The sequence below is a fragment of the Pseudopodoces humilis genome, chromosome 1, assembly GCF_049639895.1.
Source record: "Pseudopodoces humilis isolate 2021_Gansu_Grassland_sample_001 chromosome 1, ASM4963989v1, whole genome shotgun sequence".
NCBI lineage: Eukaryota > Metazoa > Chordata > Aves > Passeriformes > Paridae > Pseudopodoces > Pseudopodoces humilis.
This window is the reverse complement of record NC_142200.1, coordinates 63,558,396-63,581,032: the sequence shown is the minus strand read 5'-3', so window position 1 is coordinate 63,581,032 and position 22,637 is coordinate 63,558,396. Positions and strand designations below refer to the sequence as shown.

Sequence of the window (22,637 nt, the reverse complement as noted above, 5' to 3'; positions counted from 1 at the left end):
TACATAGCCTTATAGGCGATTAGGGTTTATAGCCAAATTATCTCCTGAATTACATTAGCTGAAATCAATGTATTCTACTGGATGAACAGACTGTTCCGTAAAACCTTGGCAGATAAAGCATTAATAAGTGTCAGAGCTGACTTGGTCAATCGAATGATTTGCTGACGCTTCTTTTTACCACAAGCCTGCACTTACAAGTCCAGTGCCAAAGGTTCAGTATATATAGCTGAAGACAGCAAATAGATGGTCTCTTTTTGAGCAGGGTTCTGACAAGCTGCCTTTCTCATTATTCCTCACTGGCAGCACTTTCAGGCAGGAATTTTAGAACATGGTGAAGCTGAAGCTGCCCAATCCTGGCCTGGAGGACAGGATACCTTCCCATGCTGAACTTGAAGTTCTTGAGAAAGAAGAGGCAGACTCCAGACCAAAATGGGACAACAAGGCACAGTATATGCTGACATGCATAGGGTTTTGTGTGGGCTTAGGAAATGTCTGGAGGTTCCCGTATCTCTGTCAAAGCCATGGAGGAGGTATGTCTTTAATACATCTTAACTAACCTTGTGTATAAACCGGGATTAATCTCTCTTTTGGTAAGCAAATAATGGAATATGTTTAGAACTGTTCAGGTCATGTGTGAGCAGTGATGCTGTCTCTAGAAGACTGTATAACAGAGAAGGTAATTTCACAGGTCATGATCACCCACTGAAGTCATGTTAGTGATGGAAGAAAAGGAAGGGTTTGTTTTTATTACAGGACACAGGATTGAACAAGTGAGACTTCCACTGTCATGTACATAGTTTATTTTCTGAGTCTAAACACAATGTTGCTTTATATACATGCATATATATAGTGTGTATTTAAAATATTCATAAACTACTTGGGACTATGATTGTGATCATGATACCAAATGATCTTTTTATAACATGTTTTTCATTGGGCTGGGACTGATCCGTGTATCACCTGTAGAGTCGGTGTTTGTGTAATTTGTGCTACGATTAACAGCATGAATGAAGTTAACATTAAGAGTATTTGTTTGGCAGTTGGTGATATTAAGTAATTTTAAATTCAAGCATTATTATTTACTGTATCATTTACTGGGACTCCTTAAGTTTTAAGTAAGGACTGAATGATCATGTTAAAAAAATTGTTTTCTTTTGCTGTTTGTTTTGAAAGGTAATTTTGAGCTGAACCATTGCTTAAACATTATGCAGCAACATAAATTTTTCACTTTCTTACAGACTTTTTTGAGTCATATCAGGCTGTTGTCCATGTTTCACTCTGGGATATGTGAAAAATGTATTTGTTCCTTTGTAATGTTTGGTCTTGAAAGAAAAAATTTGGCTTAAGGAACAGTATTTCAAAGCAATATTCTTTTACATGTGCATGGTGAGATGTTTAAAAATTGCTCTCCTAGTTAGAGTAGGGACAAATGATGGCTCTTTGAGGAGTTGCTCACACAGACTCAGGGACATGGAACAACAGGTGTCCCCTTTGCAAGAAGAGATGCTTTTATCATTAAGATGTCTCTATCATGGGCTGATATTTAGAGTTTTCAGTGCAAACTGGAGGTCATTTGCAGCAGAGCCAGCTCTTGTAGCAAAAAAGTTACAGCACAATGAATGGCTTATGTCTGTGTCAGTCCTCTGGCAGTAATTATTTTTCTTTCTCATCATCCTGTAATTTCTCTTTTCTCAGGAAGCACTGTCAGGAACACCGACAGTGGTTAACCCTGACTTCTTTTTTCTCCTGGGACTCTCTCACTCAAATTTTAGGCAGAATTTGAAAGGGAGCGCATAGCAAAGGAATTATAAGCTAATACACAGATATGTATCCTTCTAGCTAGACTTGCTAGCATCTGAAATATTCTTCTGCACAGCACCAAATGCTGTGACTCATATCACTAAACACAAGTAATGGCTTCCCATGGTGTCTTAGAAAGGACTCCCTAATTTCATCCATCACACGTAAGGATGGAGAGCTATTGTGAAAGCCCTCCTCCTCCTCCTCCTTTGCTGTATGGTGCACCTCAGCCTCTCATGGTAGGTCTAAATCCAACTCTTGCCATCACTGTTCTCCCATTTCTGTTCTCAAACTTCTCCCTTAAATCATAAAAAGCATAAAAAGACTGTCTGGTTTTTGGATGGATGCCTTTGAAACTGAATATCTGATTATTTGTATTGTAAAAACAGATCTCAAAGTTCTTATTTCTGAAGATGTTTTGAGACAATTTCTGCCTCATGAGATTTTTTGGCTCCTGCATCTCTAATTCCCATTCAGCCATGTTTGCAGCATACCAAGCACCTAACAGAGGCAGCACTGCAACATCTTGGATTGCAGCTGTCAGATTGCTGAAGGAAGCTCCATAAAACCACTCCAGAATAGGATGCTTTGTGGTAGTCATTGTGTCTGACATCCTACCTCAGTTGTGCTCCCTCTATCCAGTTTCACCTACATCCAGTTGGAAATGTGCATTTACTAGACATTTTGGGCGAGTTTTGTCTTAGTCTTTGCCCCTCAACATGATGGCCAAGATGATTCATTCATCTTTGCATTTGGGTGGTCCACTCAGGAGCCACAGATGTGCCTCTATAACAGAGTAGAGTAAAACTGTAACATTATGCACCTTTTTCCAAATTATCCATTTTGGATAGAAAGCAAACATGAGTTCACTGAGGAAACTCCATTCTGCCCCAGCAGTTCAAGTGCCTTTACCCTGGATGGTGTTTGTCCTCATACTTTGTGTCTTCAAGATATGTCTTCATTCAATCCTGGGTGCAGAGCAGCAGGAATTCCTGTTCCTGCTCTCCCACTGGAAACCAGGATTATGTTCCTCCTGAAATTGTTCCTGGAGTGATTATTTTAGAGTCCTAAAGCTCACATTAGATATGATGGTGGATTATGGTTGTGCATTAAGAGATTAAAAAAAAAAAAAAAAAGCCAAACCAAAACTACCCAGTTATTTGCTGTGCAGGAAATATCTGCAGTGGATGTGAAAAAGTCCTGTGTGGCCACACATCAGATATTAGGTATGTGCAGAATCAAGGATGCATAGACTGTCTCCTGAAAATTGTTGCTAATTTCTAAGGATTGGCTTTGCTACCTTAACATCTTTCTTTTTGAATTTGCCTTATATGGATGAATGTTTGGATCATTTTGGATGGGTGAGGTCTGGTAGCAATGGTGTGGAGAGTATTTGAGCCAATATATACATACAATAAAGCCAAGGACACTCCTGAATGAGGCTGGATGTCCACCTACTTTGTGAACTGGCACTTGTACATGTTGCATCCCTTATGAAACATAAATGGACTACAGTAAAGTATAAGATTTACCCTTGTGTGGTACTTGGACTTCAAAAAAGGTGGATTTTTTCTCTGTAAATTGTCTGCAGTGAAGGTAGTTAGGAACACTGAGTTTATAAGTAATTTTCAGATGTTGAACTTAAATCTGGAATTATTTAAGAGCTGCTTCTTCCTAAGCACAACACTATGATAATGTTTTCACACTAAGATACCCAAATACACAAAAATAAGTTGCTGATTACAGTTTACTTACTTTTGTTGTCATAGATAATGAGTTTATATTTTTTAAATGGAATATTTACTCCAGTGAAATCTAGTAGAGCAAAGCACATTTTATTCCTTAATGTCTTAAAAGTTGTCAAATCCATCATTACCAAAGGCAAAATAAAGTTCCATATGCACACAATGTAAAAGGTGTGTTGTTTGCCTCAATGATTTCACCAGCTAAATGAGATTGAAATTTCCCTTCATTTGATAGCTCTCTGACATTGCTCATAGCTTTTGTTTAATCTTTATTGAGCAACATGTCATTTAATCAACTGTTAAACATTTTCATTTTATCCCTGATGACCATTATAAAAAAGATATTTAATGTTTAAACCATTGATTTAAATAAAAGTCTCTAACTCTACAGCTCGCATATGGAAACCTTGCCACTGCATGAGGGAGAACTTTTTTATCTCTGTGCATGCCACACTGAAAGAAGGGACAGTAATGACATCAGCAATTCCTCACAGCAGCTGATGAAATAACATGTTGCTGCAGTTGAGGTCTAAGAATATGTTAGTATAGTAAAACATCTCCATCTGCCATCCTTTGTGAGGAACTATGTGCAAGCAATAATGATTTTTTTTCAATATGACATAAGAAGACCTTTGATTAGAGACTAAATAACAGCTATACAGATGTTCAAACCGAATACTATTTGTTTTGAAATACAGTCTTGAAACAGGAGGAGAATCTAATATCTCAGTTGTAAGGTTTCCAGACCAGAGTATCAATCATTGTGTACATCCGTACAGTATCTATTTTCAGATCATTGGTTCATTTGTTAGGATCACAGAATTGTGGCAGCTTAAAAGTATTCACTTATTTTTTGCGTCCCAGGTGGACCTGGAAGCATTCAAAAGGTGTGTGGGTGTGGCACCTGGGGACAGGGTGTAGTGGTGAACACTGTGGTTAGTGATTGGACTCCATGATCTTAGAGGTCTTTTCCAACCATAATGGTTCTGTGATCCTGTGTAGCAGCTTTGCCAAGTCAAATTATTATTTTTTCATTATAGCTTCTTTCAGAAAGTTTAGGGAGAAATTGAGAGAAAGAGAAAATGAAGCAAAGATGGATTTCTGAGCTGGCTGCTAGGATTGAACCCTAGAAACCAAAGAACCCAAGAGGAAGAAAAGAAGTGTCATGTAGAATTGAGAGCTATAATTTTATTTGTCGTGAAAATATAACAGTATTCCTACAGCTAAATATTGGTAGTTTCAAATATATAAAATTTTATTCAAAATGCTGAGTCCTTTGTGGCATGTGCCACACATCAGGATGAATGACTAATCCCTGAAAAGTGATTAGTGCACCAGAAAAAAGTATTTTTTATTGAAGCTGGTTGCCAAAGGTAGCTGTACAGACATGGTACTCTCAGACTTGTATAAAGCATGTCATTAGGCCCCACACAAAAATCCTTCTTACCAAAAAATTATCAATTTTTAAAATCAGCTTGGTTCATCTTGCTTCAATTAGAACCTAGTTACTACTGTTAAAATGTAGACTGGCAAGCTGAAAATGTTTCAGAGAAAAGACAAGAAAAACTGAGATGTACTTTTCATTAGTCAAAGACAGAGGGACCCATTATGATTTGTTATTTGTCTGCTAAACTTCCAACTTTGCTGACTATTCCTCTCTTTCTTCTGTGTCAGTCTATCCCTTCAGGAAAAGGATTGGACACTGTCTCCAAGAAGAAGAGTATCTCATTTATTTTCTTCCTTCCTTCTCACATCTCGGCTACATCCCCTTCCCAGAAGACCATTTAGTCCTTGCAAGAACAGCTTTGCATTAGTGTGGAGCAGCTCTAGGAGCCTCAGGCTGGTGCTGTCTCACTTTGGAGAAAAGTGGCTATTTTGAAATGCCAGGAAAGAGTGAATCATGACGATCCACCCTAGTTTTGAGGAAAGTGAACTCCCCTAGCTGCGAATTCAAATTCAGCATTGTGGTCTCAGTTGAGATATTGTTACAAATGGTGTCAGTGCTCAAGGAGGCAATTCCCGATTTATGTCTTTCTGTGTATTTTCACATCACAAACCTGTGAAACATATAGGGCTTATCCCAATTTTTGAGGACCTAGGATCTCTTCCAAAACAAGGTTCTTTCTTTCCCACCACTCCAGGGACTTCTACAAATTTAGTGACTGCAGGAGCTACTGCTGTCAGATCTAACAGGGTAGCCCCCTCTCCCTGCTTTGTTGACTGGCAGCTGAAAGGCATCTAAGCCAGAAATGGCAATGGACTCCTCATCCACCTGTGCCTGGCATCACTGCTGACAGTACAAAGGTTTTGCCCATGTTGGCAGAGGTTCTGGGACTCATTGAAACTGTGTCAGACTCAGTCAATGTGAGGAAATGACTGTCTGTCCTTTCAGTTTCTAGAGGCTTGTCCCATTTCATCCTTATGGACCTGCTTAGCTGTGCTGGAACATGCAGTGCTGTGCACCTAAGGGCCCCTAATCATCTGATTAGACATGCAGTGCATGCAAATCCAGCTTCAAATAGTTTGTTCTCTGCTGACTCTCCACCCTCTGCATGAATAACACTTCTCATAACTGTTTTACTTTTGCTTTCATAGTAAACAAGATTTTTGCAGTGTACACAATGAGGGCACCCTCTGTTACATTCCATCCCCTTACATCCTCATGGCTTCCTTTCCTGCTGGGAGGGAGCCAGTCCTTCCCCTCCTGATGGGAGGGTCAGGGGGACAGCCTCTGGCCTTTCAGAGTTACTTGCCAGTGCATGGAAGTGCAAGCAGCCATAAGTATGACCTGTGCTCTAACCCTGTATCAGCCTGACAGAATTTCCCTCATGTCACACTCTGACCAGGAGCTCTCATGAGGGTAAGATCAGAGGACTCAATTATTGTGTTTATACCAGCAGTTTTAAATTCCAGAGTATTCTCTCTGTTTCAAGCCCAAGACATCTCATAAGAGTCTGAGACCTGACCCTGCAGAGTTTGTATGGATACTTCATCTGGATCTTTTTTTGTTGCCTGCTCTTTTGGATGTCATATGGGTCTCTGCAATACCACACTCTCAATTCTCTCTGGTGAAGCCCTTCTTGACCAATGGTAACAGTTAAGTCCAGAAGATGTATCTGTACAGCTACCTGATCCAAACACTCCCCATTTTCACTTTGTGTAAGTCCGTGTTACCCTTTGAAACTCAGCTTGCAGTGATTTGAGCTCATGCCTTGAGACTTAAGCGTGTACTGGAAGTTCAGCCAAAGTGCTCCTAATGGAGACTCATCATTTTTTTTTGTCAGGTCACAGTAAGATCACTTGAAGACTTGATTAGAAATTATCTCCCTGGTCAAAGATCTTATTGAATAAGGAAATGTACAACCTTTATAATCTTTTCAAGCTATGACCAGTTGTTCCTTATCATACCTATGGAGGAAAAAATCTTTCTTTATAGCTACCATCTCTGTTGGCAGATGTGGGGGGAAGATCAGACGGTTTTCTCTGCAGCTTAGAAAGCATTTAAAGGTAGTCTGAACCTTTTGCTTTCAGGGGACAGCAGGCAGACTGATATTCCGATTTAGGCTCCATTTTTTCTCACTGATCTTAAGTGCACAGTTCACCTCCACTCACACAGTTCTAGCAGTCTGGGCAGACATGACTTTCCCTCCAAGACAGGGAGATTCAGCATCAGCACAGTCCCAACACCACAGCTCTCCCTGTCAACAGCACAGTGTGTAAAATGTGCTGCAGGAGTCTCAGAGTTGAACCACCGTCTAGAGTGGACATGGCAGGAGTGTTCTATCAGCCTCAGGGAATTTCCTCCAGATGCTTACAGAGGTACCCTCATTAAGGTGCTGAAGAAGAAGTCTTTGAGCATATCTATGGCAGAGCAGTCAGATAAAGGGGTCCCATGACTGTCCTTCCACAAACACAAAAAGAAGAAAGGAAAAAAATTAAAAAGGTGTGCTGTGTACTCACAACTCTCCAGCTTTTTTGATAGCTTGGAATCCCCAGGAAGTAAATTTCAGTTTCCGGAATGGTTTTCATTCTTCAGATTTCCTCTTTCACTCACTATCTGATTTTCATTGCACACATGAGGAAAAGGTCAGTAAATACACATGCCTGAACCCTTAACATTCTGGTCTGCATTCTTTTCATTGCCTTCAGATTACTTGCTCCTATTTAGATTAGGAAGTTAAGGCCAATTTGTAATGACAGATAACCATAATTCTAATGGGTAGCAATATTCAAGCATTTGACTCTGCACTTTCATAGTCCAGTGTGGTGTTCTATGCTACCTCCCATACCCAAGGTACACCTTGTTCAGGAAAAAATTAATTAAGAATACTTGTCCTGTACTAACCAACTTTATCGTAATTAACAGGGTTTGAACCCTGTACTTCAAATGTCTTCTAATCACACACCGAAGTTGTTGAACACAGATTCCAAGAATTTATTGTTGTTTTAGGAAGACAGCCCCAGGCTGCTGCCTAATATTTAGAGGTCCATTGCTTAGTTCATTCAACTATTTTATATACTTGGCATGAGTCACAGCTATAAAACCATAATCTTTTGCAGAAAAATAAAAGAGGGGAAAGTCATTCCAGGAGGGTAGCTACCTTTCCTCCACTTGCAATACAAAGGTGGCTCTTTCAAATTTTAACCTTGAGAGTATATAATTTCTGTTTATGTGTGTCACTTGAGAAAAAGAAGAAGAATTCCAACCTGAAACTACATATGTAATTGAGTGCCCTGCCTGGGCAATCAGGAAAAGCATTGCTCAGAAAATAGGGAAGAATTTCCACAGAGATTTTTTTTTTTCCACAGTGATAAGCAGAGGTTATTTATCATGTCAACATCTCATGAACCTAATGTTTTTGTTTTGTTTTAGTACTTCACTGATTTGAATCGTTACTTTTCTTATCCATTCCAGGAGCCTTCATGATCCCTTTCCTGATTTTGCTAGTCCTGGAGGGTATCCCTCTGCTTCATCTTGAATTTGCTATTGGTCAGAGGCTGAGGAAAGGCAGTGTGGGCGTATGGAGCTCTATCCACCCTACCCTGAAAGGGGTTGGTAAGTCAAAAAGCTGCCTGAGAAAGCACAAGTCTCTGAACTAATGATCTAAAAAACAAATCTTCCAGGTTTTATTCTGGTGTGCCATAAGAGATTTCAGGATCTATTAGTTTTCCTCTCTTCCTAATCCTCCTTTGATAGGTCAAACTAATCATGATAAAGCACAATGACAATTTTGTGTTCACATTCCGAAGTACCATGGGCCTGTTAAAACCTTTCTCTAATCTGAGACCAATTTCAGGCCTCAGAGGTACTTTTTGTATTATCCATTCTGGCTTTTTTTACCATTAGGATGAATCTTTAGGAGTGCCAAAAATTGTTCAGCAACTGTTCTGTGGATAAATGTAAGTTGAATCTTTATCTGATAGACCTCAGTTCCACCTAATTTTACTTTTTTGTATCTGGGAGTTACCATTCCAAAAGCCACAGAAACAGTATTTTGTAGAAAATACTTCTTCACTTCTGTACCAAACATCCAAGTGTTCAAATGGCCCATTTGAAAATGTAGCAAAAGCAGCACTATGCACACAACATAAAAATCTCCACAGCTGCCTCATTGCACAGGAAGCACAGGAGGTGCCTCTGAACATCAGGAAGCATGGTGAGGGTGAGCAGGCACTGGCACAGCCTGCCCAGGGAGGTTGTGGAGTCTCCAGCCTCAGAGATACTCAAAGTCTGCCTGGACATGGTCCTGGGCAACCAGCTTTGGGTGGCTGGGCTCGAGCAGGGGGTTGGACCAGGTGACCTCCAGAGATGCCTTCCAACCTCAACCACACACTTGAAAGGAAAGAAACAGGACTGCTTTGGCATCCACTGCATTTGTAAATCAGTTACAAAAGATAATTGTTCATTGCATCTGGAATTTTTCAAGATTCTTTAGAACCTAAGAGCTCTCAGGAGCTAATGATTAGCATTTACTGTCTGCCAGAGAAGTCATCAGAGGTTGATTACTTGGGAACAGGCAGAGGAGGACAGATACCAGTGTGAATTCTGTACCTGGTCACAGCCTGTGCCTCCTGGCAGCCATCCAACACCACCTCTGCTGACCTTTGCAGGGACATTGTGGAAGATGGAGATATTTCAGTCTCATTTAATCAAAATCCCAAGTCAGCTGAGCTTCACGTGTCCAGCATCCCAAACTGCCTGGATATCAGCTGGCAAAGCTGTGAACCAGACTGTGTGGTGTCTGTAGAGAGTCTTCTCATAAAGTTGGCTCCTAAGTGGGCATCACCTTCAGTCTCAGAGAGGTTTTAGGATGTAACTCTATGTAGAACTCACCTGTCCAACCTTTAGGCAACAAATTCACAGTAATAAATCTACATCCAAGATGTACCAGGGGAGGAAGGAAAGGTTGAGTTTGATGCCATGTACTTGGATATATCTTGAAGACAAGAGTGTTGCAGTTACACAGTGTTCTGATTTTTTTTTTTTTCCAGGCATAGCATCAATGTTTGTATCTTTCCTGGTGGGCTTATATTATAATACTATTATTGCCTGTGTGATGTGGTATTTCTTCAACTCCTTCCAAGAGCCCCTGCCTTGGAACAGCTGTCCTCTCAATGAGAACAGAACAGGTATGTTTTATAAAATACTGTATTTTGTTTCACAGCACAGATTTCTAACAGTTACCCTAGATAAGTCTATCTGTGAAATAGCAGTAAGGCATGGCAGTCCTGTCAGGCACATTGCACTATTTGATACCTGTGTCTTGTACAAATTCACATTAAATAAAATGTGGCCAGCACTTAATCTCTGAGACAAATTTTGGTTTTTTATATGAAACTTCATGGTAGATTTTGACAGATGTGTTCATATACAGAGTATTCACTAAGTGCAGATCTAGTATAAACATTAACGCAGGCAATGTGTTTCACCTGTCTCTTCACCAGCAACCCTCCATTAGCACATTGAAAAGGAAAAAAAATGCATAATCCATTTGAAACACCTGTATCTCCCAATATGACAAGTCTACAGCTCCTTGGAGACCGCTTGGTAACAGCAGCTTTGTTTTCCACAGTCAGCCCTGCATGACACTGTATGAAGCAGGTTTTTCTGCTGGGTCTGTGAACAGCTGCTCCTCTCCTCCCAGAAAAAGCATGGAAGGCCTCATTTAAGGACAGGCCAGGGCAGAATATTGCACAGGACAGTACAGTGCAGGGAGCTGAGGATTCAGCGTGAGCTGACAAGACCTTGAACATTGTCCCACAAAACAGAAGACAAAATATTGCTGAGGGAGGTGTGGGAGGGGAAGGTGTGGGAGGGGAAGAGCCGCTGTATTAAAATACCTGTTAAACGGCTGTCATTTAAATCTCTCATTTTGCCATGGAACTAGCCTCCAAAAACCTGAAAATTTGCCAACAACAGATCAATTGGCATTAAGTGGAACAATTTAAAACTCTGATGTTTATTATTTAGCTTCCTTTTTTTCCAGGTAAATAAAAGGCATACAGAATGACAACCATTTTGTGGTTACAGATTATGTGGAAGAGTGTGCCAAGAGCTCTCCTGTAGATTACTTCTGGTACAGAGAAACACTGAACATCTCCACTTCCATTGAGGATTCCGGCAGTATCCAGTGGTGGCTTTTGCTGTGTTTAACATGTGCATGGGGTGTGCTGTATGTGTGCACAATCAGAGGCATTGAAACAACAGGAAAGGTACTCACTCTGTCTTGGTGGGGCTTTTTATGAGATGAGATTAATCATGATACCTTATTTACATAGAATTAATAATGCTGTACAAGCTGTCTGGTTTTTGCGTGGAAGCATGTCCAAAATTTTCTGTCATCATCAGGACCACTTTTTGAAGAATGAAGGTGAATAAAATGGAATCTGACTTGATTTGATTTATGTGGAGATTTTTGTGACCAATTTTTTGTGAGTCGTCCTTACAGGTCCTAGTAATACATTTTTAGGCATTATCACTTTAACACTAATATTAATCTTTAATGCAAGATGAAGGGAATCTCTTGTTATTAGGGCTATTCTCTTCAAAACATAAAGATTTATCTGTGTTTGTGCAAGTCCTAAATGTTATCTCTACGAAAGAGTGATCAACGTTCTTCTGTGCAGCAAAGCCCTAAGAGTCCATCCTTGCATCAGTCTGGTCTCAGGGTGTAGATTATTTTTGATGCTGATTTTGAATTATCTGAGTTGAATTTCAACAATGACAATTTATTTTAAATAGACTACTATTGCTAAAAAAATGCTTATTATCAAAATGTACCACAAATGCTATTTCGTTGAACATTTATTACTGTAGTATGCTAATTGTGACTCACTTGGAACTTGCCATTACTGTTAGTCACCACACTTTATTTTCTTCACTTTTTTTTTTTATTCAAGTGTTTTATTTGAGTGGTTTATTTACATTTCTTTGGGGTGCAGGCTGTGTATGTGACATCAACTCTCCCATACGTGGTGCTTACCATTTTCCTGATCCGTGGCTTGACGCTGAAAGGATCAACCAATGGAATTGTGTATCTCTTCACCCCTAATGTAAGTCACTGCTAGGGCCATTGCTCAATGAAACATGGTGTAGTTCTCTCTGTAATTAACAACTGATTGAAAATTAGTCCTCCCCACTGGTGCTTTTCTAAGTATCCCTCAGACAACTTAAAAATCTTGATTCTCTGAGGTGAATCCTCTGCACTGGACATAACAACTGTACATATACACAAATATTTTCTCTCTCTCTCCATCATTAATAAAAATCTGTTCTAACAGATTGAATGATCATCCCGGTGCAGTAGGGTTGTCATTTATTTGGCTTGATTTATTTTCCTGTATTCTACCTAATAACCAGCCTAAATTTAAAGCATAAATTATGTATTTGGGAGTAGAACCCACCTAATTGCCACATGAACAAAAAAACCTAAGAGAATGGCTTTATTATATGACAGTATTTAAAAAGAGGGATCATTTTCCATAAGCAGATCTCTGAATGATCATAATTAATGCAAAGTAGTAAACACCTTCTCTGAAAACAGGCATGGCAGCTGTCAGCTATGCAAAGCATTTTTTAAATCAATTTTCAAAATACTTATATAAAAACTTCAGATAAGTTTTCTTTTATTTAATAAAAAAGTTTGACAAAAATATTGACCTCTTTGTTGAAACTCTTCAAGAACAGTGAGTTTTACATGGTTAATGTTCTTGTTTTAATTGTTGTTTTAAATCTCTCATATTCAGTTTAAATAGCAATGTTGGATGTGCTTAAAGCTGTATGTCTGATGCTTCAGGTTACTGAGCTGGCAAACCCAGTGACGTGGCTGGATGCAGGAGCTCAGGTGTTTTACTCCTTCTCCCTGGCCTTTGGAGGCCTCATTTCATTCTCCAGTTACAACTCTGTTCAGTAAGTAGCCAGGCAAAACCCAAATTTTATGTGAATATTTCATTCTTTCAAAAGAAACATCTCTATTTTGCCCTACTATTGTGCTACTTGGGAGTGGGACAGCAGCCTCCCCTCAGAAATGTTAAGTGCATCTCCTCTGACTGCTCCTAGCTCTGCCAAACCAAGATCTCAGGTCCCTGTTCTGGCTAACTTCCTAGAGAAAGATGTGGTGATGCAAGACAGAAGCAGGGGACTGGCTGCTCACCACCAGCTGAGGAGCAGGAGCTTCCTCTGTGGGAGTGCTCAGTGCATGGTGATGCCCTTGGTCTCAGCAGGTGGTAAAGCACATATTTCAAATCAGTCCACAGAACACGGTTTAGAACTTTAGCTTTGAGATGAAGATATACATCTAATCTTGAAATTTAAATTCAATTCCTTTACATGTGTGCTATAGGGTCAGGGAGTGAGAAATCCCATCACCCAGAGACTGACTCAGCCTGCAAATTATGATGCAGTACTATATTCTACACCCTCCCTCATAAAATATTGGAGCAACCTCTTGGTGCCTGCCATCCCTTCAGCATTCTTGAAAGGAAAACTGTGTGGCATTCGCTAAACCTAATATTTTTGATAGACATCTCTGAATTAAGTTTGGATATGTGGTTTGGTCATGCATTCAGAAATCAGTGTTTCAGTTTTGGTTTGGGTTTGATTACACCACTGCAGCATTTCAGTCGCTGAAGAAGTTCCTTGCCACCACTCTTGAGTTCAGGTGTTTTTGAAAGGATCACCTGGAATTATTGGTGCCTGCAGGTCTCAGTGTGAAGTGTCAAGCCCTGCTTAAGGTCCAAGTCAATGTCCCACAGCCATGGGGTCAGAACTGAGAGCATCCACCTTTCCAAAAGACACAAAGGAAAGGAGCAGCATCCTCTGGATTTTCCAACACACAGGGCAGTTGCATTCAGGCGATGTTCTTTCAAAGCTCAGTGATTCATGACTTATGGAGGAAACTGAACAAAGTTATTAAACTCCCAAGGAATATAGGTAAAAAAATACCCATGCAAATTCCAGTGTTACTCTGTGGTGTTGGGCCTGCTGCAATCCAGCACCAGCTGAACCAGGTGGCAGTGACTCTGCCCCTGCATGGTTTGGGAGTACAAAAACATCAGAAAATACAATAAGGTTTCAATGCCATCAAGGATTCACTAACTCATAATGAGAAGGAGCTTAAGCATCTTACTTTCTCTAAAAGGAAGAAATGTTTTTCAAGCCTGTCGCTGAGAATCTTGTCTAACATTGCAAAAACTGACACAAGACTACAGCAAGGAATTTCCATTCAATGCCCTACAGCCAGCAGAATCCCATTTGCAATGCTATAAATGGGGAAAGAACACAGTGTGGTAGGTCTCGGTTGGACAGGTTTGTCTCTTCTCTTGAACATGCTCAGAAAATTAAATATGACAACATCAGGTTAATCTCAATACCCCTCCCTTGCCCAGGAGAAATAAGATATCTACTGTTTTACAGCCTTCTCTTAAAACCATTAACTAATTTAATATTGATATTTTATCTTGTCCCTCAGATGAAAGTCTGTTTCTGGCTCTGCAAATTCTTTGTATTAGCACATGCACACTGGCAAGAAGTGCATGAAGCAGAGGTGTTTCTACAAAGAGTTTTTCTGTCCTATCTTATCAGCATAAGGTTCACTGTTCTTCCAAAACTTGAGAACATTTTGAACCATCTTTTATTCAACAAACTGTTGAATAAAACAGTCAAAACTGTTCCCAAGTGCTCTTGGCTACTGCAATTTTACCATACTTCGGCGCTTCTGAAGAGTGAACTTCTGCTCACTTTTCCTGTCTGAGTATTTGAATTCAAGCCCAAATCTCTCACCTTGCAGCACAATACACCAGCAGCGAAGGCACAGCCCATAGCAATGTGTTTCTGCACACATCCACGACAAACTTGAAAAGGAGAGGAGTCTTTTGCCCCTCGTACTCCCCACAAGCCAAACATGAAAACACGTCAGAAAATTATTCCTTGTGAACAGGGTTATTTGAGAGGGAAAAAAACCCCAAAAGAAACCAAAACCACAGCTATTAAATTGCTCAAGGCACCAAGTTTTAGTTTACTAAATCTAACAGCATTATTTGTGTGCTTTTAGAGGGTACACTGATGTACCTATGCATCCTAGGCTACTTTTTTCCAAGTCTTGGTAGCCAGTTCTACTATTTATTTTGGGAATGTGATTGACATCCATTGTTTCTTGTCTTTGAATTGCAGCAACAACTGTGAGAGAGATGCTGTGATTGTTTCAGTGATCAATGGTTTCACATCCATCTACGCTGCAACCGTCATATATTCCATCATTGGATTCAGAGCCACAGCAAGATATGATGACTGTTTTGACAAGTGAGTTATTGGGAAAAAATCCCCACAGATTGTTTAGCTGAGGCAGCTCTGTTAGCCTACTGATAATGGATTTATCATTTATGAATAATTGCAGCTCTTCACCCACGTGGCATCAGAACCACTCATTGCTCATAAAAATACGGAGTTTTGTGGAACAAATCCCATAGAAAGTGATAATTGTTTAAGTCACCTTATCACCTACATAAATGTTGCATAAACAGCTATATTTTACATTATCCTCCATGCTGACATACGGCATGAATGTAATATTCCCTGGTTCCTGTGTTAGCTCCGTGTTTAGGTTTCCTCCTGGAGAGCTCAAAAGCTTAGCTCTCATTGGAGATGCTTCACTTTACCATCAGACTCTGTGGCTTCCAGTCTAGTTTCTCCACATTCAGCTGTGAAACTACATGATTCACAGCTGCAGACAACTCAGACATGCCATGTTTAGTCTGCAATGCTAAGACACCTAACTCCTGTGCAGGTTCCTGGAGTGTCCATCCATCTAGAGTCATCCATGCCATGAAAGACAGTGTTATATTCACCTTGGAAGAAGAATTGTGCGTGCACCTCTGCTGGACTTTCCAATGTCAAATCTGATCTTGCCATTGTACTCTTAACGACTTGTTTGATGATGTAAACGAATCCTGATGATGCTTAAAAATCAATAATTTCAAATTACTTATATTTCACTTTTTTCAGAAATATTCTTACTCTGATGAATGCATTTGATTTGCCAGAAGGTAACGTAACCCAAGATAACTTTAAACAAATGCAGCAGCTGTGCAACACGACCGATCCAGAAACTTTTGCAAGCCTCAAGTTTGAAACCTGTGACCTGGAAACTTTTCTGAATGATGTAAGTTTAATACCCTAACACATATTGGTACCTTAAATATAGAAATAGAATAAATAAATAAATGGAAATGTATAGCAACAATATAATTGCCAAGTCTAGTGACTACCAATGTAAATTTAAGTGCTGTGTGATGTTAATGAACCTTAATCTTCCCCAGGGAGCTGAAGGAACTGGCCTAGCCTTTATTGTCTTCACTGAAGCTATCACCAAAATGCCTGTCTCACCTTTATGGTCCATTCTTTTCTTCATCATGCTCTTCTGCTTGGGTTTGTCATCTATGTTTGGAAATATGGAAGGTGTGCTTGTACCGTTACAAGATCTCAAGATTATACCCTCCAGAGTGCCTAAGGAACTTGTTACTGGTAAGTGCTTGTTTAGAGACAAATTGATCTCCCCACCCCCCCAGGAGAGCAGCTTGTGTGCTGAAAAAGCAGCCCACCCTGCTTCTACCTTCAGATCTGGAATGGTCTTAAGACTCCCAGATAACCTACTGAAGATTTTCTCATGTTCCCCAATGGAGCAGCTCATGTGAGGCTCCTTCTGAGCCTGCAGGCAGCTGTTAACCCTTAGGCTTGCCCATCAGCCTGCTCCTGGTGACCACTGTCTCTTCCTTTGGGAAGCTGGAGGATCTGAGTCCTTCACCCAGGCAGGATTTCTCTCAGAGCAACATTATCCCATCAGCTATGAGGAAGAGGACCTGTTTTCTCTCCTCAGCTTTCTCCCTTTTTGTTTGCAACATCTGCCACCTGTGTAATGTTAGGAGAGTTTTACCCAAATAGGAGCTGGCCTCCCCAGAGTGCCATTAAAAAATAAAGTGGTGGCCTTCAGGCTGCAAGAGTTACTTTTCAAGCTTTATAGCTACCGGGGAAATACTTTTCTTTCTCATTTTGTTTTTGCTTTCTTTGCCTAAGAGTGCTGTTGTTTTGGTTTTTTCCCACAGGTCTCATTTGTTTGGTGTGTTATTTGATAGCTTTCATTTTTGTGCTGAATTCTGGTAATTACTGGCTGACTCTATTTGATGGTTTTGCTGGCTCTATTCCCCTCCTGATAATTGCATTTTGTGAGATGTTTTCAGTCGTCTACATATATGGAATAGACAGGTATGAAACACAGCTTAACCATCACTTGATATCAAGGTATAAAGGGATTATCCTTGTATAGATACAATCTTGCTGCATCTCTGTGCACAGAATTTCTGTTACAGAAATCAAGTAAATGATACAGCTGTAATTTAGGGTTGCTTCTACGTTTCAGGTTTCTTACAGAGTTCTCAGCAAAAAGAAATAATGCTTGTTAAGAATTTGTATATGAAAGATTTCCACTTCATTAATACGTTATAATAGATAATTATATTAATATTAATAGTATTTTATTTATTCTAATTATATTATTTTTAATTATCCTAATTAATTATAGCATATAATTCCCTTTAACAACCAGTTCAAATATCCCTGAGATATTGCAAGAATATATTAGGCATCAACAAGAGCCCTGGAGTGCAATAATGTGAATGAAAATAATTTATTTTTCTAATAGGCATCAGAATGTAGATATTTGCAACAGTTACAGAAGAGCCACTATAGCTCATTTGCCTTTCAAATATGGTGACATTTATAATAACTCTTCTTTAGGATAGTTGCATTAAACATTTAATTAGCAGAAGCAAAGTACAAGCACCTTGGCACTGAGCTGGAAGTTTAACACAGAGGTATATCCCAGGATTACAGGCAGTGTTTACAGGCAGTGCTAAATGATTCTGTCCAGCACAGGGATCTCCAGGCAGGCTGCAGATATTAGTTTACAGCAGCCTGCAAATCCAAAGCTCCTGAGATTTGTTCTTAGCTGATAAATCCAGGACTTTATCTGTTGTAGCAGTGAGTAATAATACTCTCAACTTTCTAGAGATGTAATAAACCAAGTATCAACATCTTCATGTTTATAATTAATACATAAGAAATGTGAAATAAAGGACAGGGAATTCAATCACCCACAACTTTTGCTTGAACTTGTGCCAGATTCAGCTGCTGCTCCTGGCAATGGGGTGAATGCCCTTGTGGCCCATTTTCCCATACTTTTATACTACTTGAGGAAGCATGAGTCAGGCAAATTAGATGGCATACCCTTGAAAAAGAATGTTTATTTTAATTTGATAAGGACAGAAAGGTCTATGTTGTTTCTTTCCCTTTAAGAACTCAGAACTCCTTACAAAGTAAATTAAAATTATTCCCAGGACAAAATATGGGGTGATGATAAAATAAATTTACACAGTAATTGAGATTCAAGTGGATTCAGAGTGCTGTTCAGTGTGTTGTTCATAGTTGAAGTTCATGACTGAATAGTCCCCTGAGGTTTATCCCCATAGGATATGCAGGAAATCCAGACAAAAGGACTAAAGCAGAAACTCCAAACTAGCTGGTTTTTAAGAAGTGTGAGCACAAGGTGTTGCATTATATGGAGAGGCCATAAATTGGTTCAGGACTGATGCAGGCAGTACCACTGTCAATGCAGGGCTTGTTTCTTCTTGTGGAAATATTTTTGGCCACTGACCACTGCATGTTCTTTGAATAATCCAAATAACGCAATTGTAGGTGTTTTTAAGAATGTGTAGTTACATATGGTTTCATTATTCAGCCCAAGAAAACTGGAAGATACCCAAATTAGGCAAACATTATATTATGATCTAATTATTAAATTACTTCTATTTGCTCTTTTTCTTTTTCAATATTGTGTCACTCTCTTAAATTTATGCAGTACTGAGATACTTATCAAAAAATTGTGAAGCAATACTGCAATATGTTCTGAGGGAAATCCATCTGCACTGACTCTTTCCTGTTGAAACTATTTCACATATGCCTCACAGACATCTTCAAGATAGTACATTTCCAAAAAATATTTTTCCGGACTTGCAATGTGTGCCTTAATTTGAACTAATGAGATCTAACTCCTGATGTTGTTGATTCTAGTCTCAAACTAACATTAGCAAATTCCTAGGAACCACAGTTAGGGGTAGTTTGGACTTCCCTGTTTATGAGCAGGCATTCTTTGATCCTGGCCAGCCTTTAAGTCTAGACTTCCTGTTTTTGTTTCTAGGTTTAACAAGGATATTGAGTTTATGATTGGACACAAGCCAAACATTTTCTGGCAGGTTACCTGGAGACTCATCAGTCCTCTCATTATGTTAGTTATCTTCTTCTTTTATTTTGTGGTGAAAGTCAACCAAGAACTGCTCTACAGTGTTTGGGACCCTAGCTATGTAAGTGTGCAAACCAAAATATTTATTTTTAATTAAGTATTCTTATTTAACGTAAGAGTCATTGTCAGTTATATTCATCTTCCATCTGAAACAGTTTTCTGGCAAACTTGCCACAAGACATGGAAATAGGACTGCCTTATTTTCTCCTCCTTTGCAACCTCACTTCCCCCTTAATAATGTTTCAGCCCTCCCTCACCCTTTGAATTCAGCCTTCCCACAAAAAGGCTGGTTATGCATAAGGCCCTGGTGTCCTGTCAGGTCCCCCGTTCCCACATTCCTTTGTGCTAAGGAAGCGTTCCAGTCCCCCAGTCACCCTTCCTGGCTCCTACTGCTTTCACACCATTTTCTTTACACCATTTCTAAGCAAACACAAGCCCAAAACAGCTGAGGCTGGAAACCCTTGAGCTGAAAGCTGCTGTGGAATTGCCAAACAGTTGTGCCATTATGGCCAGTCAGCGCTCTGATTACATTTTTGATCTGTTGAATTATTGAGTGTGTGCATGTTCCCAGGTATTTGCTCCTCATGACTTTCTACAACTTGGTTGTTTGCTCTTTCAGGAGGAGTTCCCCAAAACAGAGAAGGTTGAATATCCCCCCTGGGTGTACGCTGTCATTGTAATCCTTGCCGGAGTACCCAGTTTGGCCATCCCTACCTTTGCCATCTACAAAGCCATCAGGAACCGCTGTCAGAAAAAAAATGATCGTGCTGGCCTTATCACTACATCTGAGACTTCCATTAATGGAAACTTAAAGAATTCATCATAAAACCATTTTTTTTTTTTCAAATGTGGAAGAATGCTCTGTCAGTGAGGAAAGTAAAAAACAATATTTTTTTTAAGAATCCAGAGTTAATTTCATTTTCATGAAAAATGAAAAACCATGTATTGTTTCCAGGTAAACATTTCCTTAACAATGCCATGCACTGTGAAGAGTTGATGACCTGGCTCCTGGAAGCAAAACAGTGACATTTGCAAGTGATTGGGGCACCAGGCCATATCATGTGTCCTCTTTCTTTTTCTGAAGCCAGCTTATTTGAAACTGGCTTCCATCCCCTCTGCTTGGGGATGCACTGTGCATGAAACGCCATAAGTGACTCTTACATGTGTAATCATTCTGGCTGGGTGGTCACTATGAAGGGTAACTTAATGCTGTCCTCTCTTGCAAGTAAAATTGTTTTTACTTTACATGCCACTGTGTTGCACAAAGCCACTAATATTATTTGTCTCGTAGAGAAGTTTAAAATATTTAATAAAAACATTTCTAAGTATGAGAATGACAGCTTGCTTCATTCAGAATTTTATATATTTTATAAATTGCCTATAACTTCCAAGTTCCTACCAGATAGTGCTGCTTCTGCTGATGACAGCAGAGGTAATCTTGCAATGGGGCAGCAGCAGTTCAGGAAACAGCAAAATCTGCCTTCTGTGGCACCCATGAGCAAGGGGTGCACCACTTGCCTGGGGGATCCGTGCTGATGGGAAATCCAAGGTACACGAAGATGCAAATCTTGCAAATCTCCTCTGTTGCCATCAAGGTAGGTGGCTCTGGTTCACGTACACACACACACACACACACACACACACACACCTTACAACTATTTGAATTTTTTAACTTCCACATGGAGCTCAGTGAGGAGTCCCATTCCTCATGTAGCCACCAAAAAGGGAAAGGGGCAGAACGCCTGGAGCAGACAGTGTCCATGTCCCCTCTGGATGGGTGATCCTCTTCATCCACCTGCCTGTGTATATGGACAGTGGCACACTGGTATCGCCCACAGCAGTTCCTACACCCACCTTTTGAAATGAGAATGGACCCAATTTAGACCCTCATACTGGTTGTAATCGAAACAATCTCATAAAAGAAACTGGTACAATTAGGGTATATTTACTCCAGAATTTAGAGCAGTCTGTCTCCTCTAAACTGAGACTAAAGTGACAGACATCGCATGTGTGCTTCATGGAATCACAGAATCAATGGTTTGGGTTGGAAAAGACCTTGGAGATCATCCAGTTCCAAACACCCTGCCATGGGCAGGGACACCTTCCACTTGGCCAGGTTTCTCCAAGCCCCTGAACATGAAGATTTGCAGGGATGGGGCATCCACAGCTTCTCTGGGCAATCCATTCCAGAGAATCTGAATGATTAAATTAATTTACACTCCATTTTCAAATTTTTAAAATTATATTAATGTAAGTAACTATTTAAACTACTTGAAGATGTTGCTCTTTAATGGGAAGAATATTTCTTTGTCAGATTTTTCTGCTGATAGAAAGCTCACCCACCAGGTATGAGTAACACCACGCCTGAAGTGGCTGGCTGCAGATTCCAGGTGTGGAATTCAGGGTGTTGCTGGGAGGGCCCAAGCGCAGCCCAAGGCAACTCCTGATCAGAAGAGCAGCAGGGGAAGGAGCGATGGTGGTGTGTGCCCTTGTAACTGCTGACGTACTGCAAGTGCTGCCAAACCACCCCGTGTGTCCAGCTCGTGTGTGTGCCCTCTGAGACAACCCCGATAAGACACTGGGACGTTGAGTTGCTCCATCTGTGAGTCTGGATATTTGTAGAGGTGTAAGCAGATGAGCTGTGACAGCCCAGAGAGGAGGGGGGGGGGAAAATTGACCTTCACTTAGAAGCTCTTCCCATTTAGAGAGGGGAATCCAGGCATAAACTCTGATTTACTGAAGCAAGCAAGCTGACTGGCTGCTCTGTTTAGTGTGGAGTGAACTGATTTGGCATGCACACCAGTAAAACCCTGATATGACTGAAAGAAAACAGAACTCACATACTTTCAATTGAAGGAAAGCATGAAGCTCTTGCATTCATCAGTAACTATTTAATGAATAATAAAAATATTCACTGGGGATTCATTGACAAGTGGGAAGTGATTAACTTCTAGCACCTATTGTGAAAATGGACCAAATTCTAATGTCTGAACATACAAGGTCTAATTTTTCTTGGCTTTTATTCTTATTTACTTTTTGCATTTGGAAAAGATGCCTTCATTTATTTACTTCTATTAATAAACTAGGAAAGGAAATTCCAACGTTTTATTCACAGATTTTTACAGGTATTTTTCAATTTTAATTAGTCTGCTGCAAAGGTTTCTTTTTAATTATATTCAGTGTCACACTTCTCTGACAGAGTCTGAGAACATAAGGAGAACAGAAAATAAAAACCTGTTTG

General features: G+C 40.0%; 1 protein-coding gene across 1 annotated transcript; it reads left to right on the top strand.

The window, feature by feature from the left end:
* The first annotated feature begins 193 nt into the window (after positions 1–193).
* On the top strand, positions 194–20,661 carry SLC6A19 (solute carrier family 6 member 19). The gene is made up of 12 exons (XM_005517360.3): positions 194–530; positions 8,461–8,601; positions 10,038–10,175; positions 11,077–11,258; positions 11,988–12,098; positions 12,842–12,954; positions 15,217–15,345; positions 16,048–16,204; positions 16,362–16,566; positions 17,145–17,304; positions 19,295–19,457; positions 20,016–20,661. Exons 1-12 carry the CDS (start codon positions 329–331, stop codon positions 20,220–20,222), a joined length of 1,908 nt encoding a protein of 635 aa, XP_005517417.2. The 5' UTR covers positions 194–328; the 3' UTR covers positions 20,223–20,661.
* Positions 20,662–22,637: the final 1,976 nt, after the last annotated feature.